At 31.9% G+C, this 7,572-nt stretch overlaps 1 protein-coding gene across 1 annotated transcript; it reads left to right on the top strand.

The window, feature by feature from the left end:
* The first annotated feature begins 1,933 nt into the window (after positions 1-1,933).
* On the top strand, positions 1,934-5,564 carry LOC142622379 (beta-glucosidase 13-like). Its single transcript, XM_075795831.1, has 12 exons — positions 1,934-2,254; positions 2,344-2,454; positions 3,053-3,128; positions 3,235-3,312; positions 3,452-3,539; positions 3,652-3,871; positions 4,035-4,150; positions 4,257-4,477; positions 4,601-4,632; positions 4,726-4,831; positions 4,945-5,053; positions 5,184-5,564. The coding sequence occupies exons 1-12, from the start codon at positions 1,952-1,954 to the stop codon at positions 5,350-5,352; spliced, it is 1,629 nt and encodes a 542-aa protein (XP_075651946.1). The 5' UTR covers positions 1,934-1,951; the 3' UTR covers positions 5,353-5,564.
* Positions 5,565-7,572: the final 2,008 nt, after the last annotated feature.

Raw genomic sequence — 7,572 nt, 5'->3', positions numbered from 1 at the left:
AGTGGTTAGGATTTAATGAACTCTACTTGGTAGAGTACCCTAGGAACTCTAGAGGATCTGAATCCGTATATGGTATGATACTATATGAGTTAAAATGTTATTTTCCCTACTTTGATTTAATTTTTATATTGGCATTAATCTTGAGGGAATCAGCTTAGCTCCGGTAAAAAGAAAGCTTATATATATATTATTTGGACAGAGTTAATTTGCAAAATTTTATATTTGTTTCTTGTTTTTAAGTTTTTTTCACCGCAATAATAATAATAATTATTATTATTATAATTATTATTATTTTGATACTGATGCTATCATTAATAAACAAAAGAAGAGTCAAAAAAAGCGAAGGGCTGCTGGAAGATCATTAGAAAAATGCTGAACAAACCCAGCAATGATGGAGAGGCATTTTAGCAGCCGCTGAGGCCAAATCATAGACATTTGACAAGATAACCCTAGGGAGCAAAATAGTGGTAATGGGTTGACCATGGTGAATCTCTGCATCCCCTTTTGGGTGAGATTGTGCAGGTCGGTTATCATTGTCTTCGCCTGCCAATTTGGGTTCCGAATTTCTACTTCGGTTGAGAATGATAATATGATGGTAACCAAGTTCTCTTGCCCTTCAAAACAGCTTGAGGAGTACCGTCACAAGACTCACTACCGAATCTTTTAGGGGTACAATGTGAATCATGTGAATATAATATGCAATTTTTTATATGCGACATTATCATATATTAGACAATTAAAATATGAATATCTAGATGGTGAATATGCCAAATGTGAACACAGCTCGTTTTAGAATTGTCAGGGCTATCCCCAGGGGAGCGGGTTGGCCATGTGGTGCCGATCGAGCCAGATACATTTTGCAGATTTGGTCAACTCATTACCACCAATTCGATATCGAAAACCATGTAACTCATTGGAACTTGATCAATATTTCTCCAATGAGTTTCTCTCTTTTTTAGGTTATCTTTTTCCTTTTCCGACAACCTACCCACACCCCATTTGTCAAGTGTAGTGTAATTATATAAACTTTTTTTTTTCTTTTGTTTGCAATGAAATGTAATGTAAAAATGGGAGTATTTATTCAAGGCAAAGGTATTAAATATACAAAAATATGTAATCAAATAGTTGATTGGTCAAAATATTCGTCTAGAGACAAATTATAAAGATGTGTAACATGGCATAAAGTTATAATACCATAACTTTTAACAATATTATATCACTCAATGTTTTTTTATTAGAAGAGTATTTTGATAAATTTACAGTTGGATATCTTTTTTTTTTATACCTTTCATATTTGCATAATTTCAAAATAATCAAAGATTAATAATTACATCATGAAGTTGTCGTTATCTATAAAAAATTTAAATATGAAGGGTTTTTTTTTTAATCTTCAAATTATGCATAAGATAAATTTAGGATCAAATAGCAAATGATACTTTCGTGAAACTTGATATGCATGTTAAGAACATAGGAAACATGTAGTTTAACAGTGAAAATTTTAAAATATTAAGTTAATAAAATGCCATTAGATATTATACATGTTGTAAGGTTTTATATATATATATATATATATATATATATATATATATATATATATATATATATATAATATGATATCATGTACATGTTGTAAGTTTATCATGATCTATAATATATTGAATGATACAGATTGAGCATCTCTATAATCTGCCTTTTTTTTTTATGACCAATTCTATTTAAAAAATTTATATCAATCTGCCAGATCTCACTGAGCCCTTGCAGTTCTTAATTTTCAACTTGCATAGATGCACCCAAAAAAATTATGTGTATGAGACAAAGCTAATGAAGACAAGCAAATTTTTCTAGCTCTTTCATGACTAGTTCAAATCTATAAATAGCCCTCAGCTCTAGATGTTTAACCATCCTTCAAAGTCCTCTCTCTCTCTCTCTCTCTCTCTCTCTCTCTCTCAATATGGCACTTAACCTTGCATTGCCAATGAGGCTATCTATGGCTGATTTGGGTTCCCAAAAGAAATCACAAACTACTATTTTTGGAGCAACACTTAGAGTCCCATCTCAGAGAAATGAGAACAAGAATTCGAGGCTTACCATTAGAAGTTGGAAAGGACATGTTGTTCCACCAACTACAATTCTTGATGAAGTTCTCAATGGAGTCCAAGCAGTCCAGCCTACAGTAATTCCTAAACCCAAGAAAGTAACAAGAAAGGACTTCCCTGCTGATTTCAAGTTTGGCTGCTCCACTTCTGCTCTTCAGGTCTCTCTCTCTCTTAGAAATACACATACATCCATATATATAGAATTCTTGTGTTGCATATATAGTTGACATGTAATGACATGGTGCAGACAGAAGGAGCAGGTGATGAAGGAGGGAGAGGACCAAGCACCTGGGATCAATTTATCCAAGATGGAGTTGGAGATAAGGACATTGCAGTGGATTCATACAATCGTTACAAAGTATACATGAATATTGTTACATAGTTATCAATAAATGATAAAAATCACTCTACTCTACAAATGATCAAAGCAAGAAAACTAAAGATAGAATATAATTAAAGCACTTAAGCACTACCCATGTGTTTCAAAAGTGACCTTTTTTTGTTTTACCTAAAAAAGTTTGACCTTTTTTAGATCTTATATGCTCATCACATCTCATTTCCTAAGTTCTACCAAAAGAATATATTTGTAGTATATTATTAGAATGAAAAATGATTATACTTATTTAGAATGGATCTATTCTATGAATCAAACTTGATATATTATAAATCTAAAAAAAAAAATTTATTGTCACATTATTTAAAATTTTAAATAACATGTCACAATATACATATACATTATTGAATCATGAAGTTCCATTGAGGAAATGTTGCTAATCTCTGTAGCCCGGATTCTTTATCTGCTTTATAACAATAATGAAAGCTTTATAAGTAGAACAAGTTTTTGCACTAACCTAAATTCAGAAAATAAGCTTGTGTAAAATGTTGTCATTTTCTAGTCACTAATTTGTAGCTTATAGTGCATTTTTCTTTCTTTCTCTAATTGGTTGGCATCACAGGAGGACGTGCAAATGCTGAAAAAAATGGGGGCAGACACTTACAGATTCTCCATTTCCTGGTCAAGAATCCTCCCTGGTACTTTCTTCTTCGAATATACCACCCTCAAATCAACCAAATATTTCAAAAGAGAAGAAAAGAAAAGAAAATTTATGTTGTATTTATATAATCAACTTGCATGCAGATGGGACCGTAGCTGGTGGAGTAAACCAAGAGGGAATCAATTTCTACAACAGTTTTATTAATGAATTGATAAAAAATGGTATGAACCAATGTTTAACTTTTCAACCCTAGTAGCCGCTTGTGTTTCATATATGCAAGGACCAGTTTTTGTTCCTAAATTTTCAAACAATTTTACTATTCAACTGCTCAAAAAATGAGACTCTGAATTCCCCATGCAGGGATAACCCCATTCGTGACACTGTTCCACTTTGACTTGCCTCAAGCACTGCAAGACAAATACAAAGGCTTCTTGAGCAGTCAGATCGTGTAGGTTCACGTTCTTCTAGTTGATCAGACTTCTTATTTAATCACTTCAACTATCAAAATTTCCTAAGATATTAATCAATGTACATGGTTGCTGCCTTACTATCAATAATAGGGATGATTTTAAAGCCTATGCCGACATTTGTTACCAATATTTTGGTGACCGAGTGAAGCACTGGACTACTATCAATGAGCCTCAAGTCTTTGGTCAGTACGGTTATAAAATTGGGATGACTAACCCAAATCCAAAACCAGCAACAGATCCATACCTTGCTACCCATAACATTCTATTATCCCATGCCGCAGCTGCTAAGCTCTACAAAGAAAAATACCAGGTAATAACTAATTAAATCCTTTTTTCCTATTTCCACTTTCATTCTGCGGCACTGCCACCAAGCCAATCAAAAGCTGACACCCATTTTGTTTTAGAATGACTAATTTTGCATTTTTATTTCTGTAAAAAAAAATTATATAATATAAAGTTTTGTTTCTTCATAGCAAATCCAAGGGGGAGAAATTGGTATTTCGATAGTGACACAATGGTTTGAGCCACATGGAGATACACGTCATGATAAAGATGCAGCTGAGAGAGCATTTGACTTTTTGGTTGGATGGTTAGAACGTTTATCACAGTCAATAAAATACACACATATATAAAATCAAACGCTTTTGACAAAAAAATCATGTCTAATTACTTTTTTTTCCCTATTATATGTATAGGTTCATGGAACCATTAGTGTTTGGAGATTACCCATTCACCATGAAGGCTTTGGTCAGGGATGGACTTCCAGAATTCACAGAAGCCGAGAAGGATTTAGTTAAAGGGTCCTTTGATTTTATTGGTATCAATTACTATACTTCCAAATATGTGATTTCCCAACAATTTGATAAAGATGATACCTATACTAGCAATAGTCAATACCAATATGCTGAGCTGACAGGTAAACTTTGTGGCTTCCTTTGCAAAACAACGTAATTCAGCTTGTAATTGAATTTGGCATAGATATGATTTTGATAGCTAGTATTATCTAATTCATCTTTCCTGTTTGTTGCATTTGTCATAGTTGATAGAAATGGGAAACCCATTGGTGATCCGGTAAGATTGTTTTATTTTAAATTGTTTACACATTATTAAACTCAATGACTTGAAGACATCATCTAAGAACAAGTTATTTCATTGTTAAACTAGACACCAGGTAGCAGTGAAATTTATGTTTATCCACAAGGGTTAAGGGATGCATTGATTTATATGAAGCAAGAATACAACAATCCCAAGTTCTACATTACTGAAAATGGTTAGTAACTTAAAAGAGTTCCTTAATATTTTTCTGTTTTGAACAAAAAAGACACATTACAAAATATTGTTTTTATCTTAATATATAATCAAGTTATATATGCTTTAAAACAGGATATCCAGATAAACGAGATGATACTATCCCTGTAGAGACTGCATTGGATGATAATGCACGAATTCAACATATTCTTAGCCATCTTTTTGCCATTTCAGAAGCCATGAAGTAAGTTCAAAGTGCTAAGTACTAACAACTAGCTTTCGATGATAGCAATTTTATGCATAAATAGGACCATTAAACAAGTTTGTTTCGTAAAACAAAGTCATCATAAAGATTATTTGTTGCTTGAGTGCAGGAAGGGGGTAAATGTAAATGGATACTTCATGTGGGCATTAATGGACTGCATGGAAATGGGGTCAGGCTACAACGTGAGATTTGGGCTTACTTACACAGATTACCTTAATAACTTGAACAGAATCCCCAAGAAGTCTGCAAACTGGCTCAAGTCCTTTGTGGGACGTTAAACTTAATTTGGATTAACCCAGATCTCATATGCAGATCAATTTGGTTGTCTGACAATTAGTTCCAACCTTCTTAATTATCAGACTAAATTTGAACCTTTTCACTTTGGAGTATTCCAGGCACTGAGGTTTGAGTTGAGGCTAAAACAGCCTAGTTCTATTTGAATTGATGTTTTGTAATTCTCTTAATAATAATAATAAATGTGATTCACTCTCGTTGGCCATCTTCAATGCTTCATCGTAATAATTTATCGACTTTTTTTTTCCTTCATTTTTTTATGATTTTAAAATCGATAACCATAAGCTTGAAGGGTCACAAACTCCCCCATGCATTGCTCATCAAATATTTACGAATGTAAACATTGTTTTTAATTTTCTCAATAGCATAATATCTAAGAAGTGTTACGTGTATTATCCATTGGGAAATTGTTGATTTCCGGTAACTTATTTGCGTAGTATTTGTTAAAAAATATAATTTTTGGTATTTTTTATGTTAAATTTATTGCAAAGAGCTAGCTAAAAGTTAACTTATTTCAAAAAAAGCTATTTGCATACACCAAAAAAAAAAAACTGAGACAAAAATTAATTAAGCATAACTTTTTTTAACAATTCCCAAATGCGCACACAATTAATTTCTTCCTAATTCATGCTTTCACTTTCTTGAACTCTAGTATTTTTGTTGAAAACACCAAAAGATATCAATCAATTGACATGAGCTAAAACCTACAAGACTCTTAACTTTATTTGCAATTCCTGAACAGCTCTGAAAATAGTCTATGTTCTCATGGTTCTAGCATCGTCATAGAACACAAGATCAAAATTGGATTGCATGAGAGAAAATGAGCATAAGGAAATGCAAGTTAGAAAATGGAAACAAATGTTGTTCTCTGAACTAATAAAAACAATCCAACCTAATACACAAAATTAATATTTACATATGAAAATTTGAGCTTAAGTCATTTTTTTTGTTAATTGGTTTGCTGTTATTGACGTGAAAAATTTCTTTACTCGAAATAAGCTAGTGAACGCTTAAAATAAGTTTCATTCTCGGGCAATCACATGAGACCAGCTTAAAAGTAAAATCATTTCCCAAACACACACTTAAATTGAAACACGTGTTTCCTCTTAAGTGTGCACGCATGTAAGTAACATGGAACAAACACATGCATGGTTAATTTGAAGCACTATGAACACGCAAGGTACCAGCTACTAGCTAGGGGACTCTTACGGTGTACTGTTAATCTTTTCTTTCTTTTTCTTTTTTTGAAAGTTTAACCTTTTCTATTTTGGTTTGTCATGAAATGCAATGAACAATTGAGATAATTTCTCAAACATGCATGTGTTTGTTGACCTTTATATATTTAAAATTATAATATATAATGAACAACGGTTAACCTTTTCTAATATTATATAGGACAAAACTTATATACAGTACTTTAGGTGTTGTTTATTAGGTTCTCCTTTTAAAATTCTACTATGTGGCTACTTAACTTAAAAGATATACTTTCATTAATAAGAAAAAAGCCACATGGCAGAATCTTAAGAGAGAAACCTAAAGAACAACATCTAAGTACTATACCTAAGTTTTGCTCTATTATATATATACACCCCTAAGTTATGACCATGCAATGTATGTTATTATGTTAATGCAACAAAGCAAATCAAATTTCCTAAACGGTTTCATCACCTCAAATCTATAAATAGCCCCAGCTTTATATCCCTAACCACCCACCAAAGTCCTCTCTCTCTCTCTCTCTCTCTCTCTCTCTCTCTCTCTCTCTCTCAATAAATGTAAAAGCATATTTAACTCTCTCTTTTTTGTTGGTAAAAAGGGAACTCTAATTGCAAATTTAACTATAGTATCATGTTACTTCAAATTATAAATTAATGATGTGCTATTCTATATATAATTAGATCCAAAAAAGTAATAAAATCTTTAAAGGAAAATACCTCATTGAATCATGAATTTCATATTAGGAAAAGTTTCTTATGTGTTGGCTGTTGGCAGGATTGTTGATCTGCTTTATAACAATAATAAAGCTTTAGGAACAATAAAAAAGTAATAATAAGAAAATGTTAAAGAAACCACAAATTTTACTGCATAATTTTTATAAACTAATGCGATAATAAATGTGATTGGTTGATTTCAACATCATAAATAAATGTTGAAAATCCCGATAAAAAAAATGATATATTATATCTATAATATTTTCATAACAAATC

The sequence above is a fragment of the Castanea sativa genome, chromosome 1 (assembly GCF_040712315.1).
Source record: "Castanea sativa cultivar Marrone di Chiusa Pesio chromosome 1, ASM4071231v1".
NCBI lineage: Eukaryota > Viridiplantae > Streptophyta > Magnoliopsida > Fagales > Fagaceae > Castanea > Castanea sativa.
The sequence above is the reverse complement of the archived record's forward strand: the minus strand, read 5'-3'. Positions and strand labels throughout refer to the sequence as shown.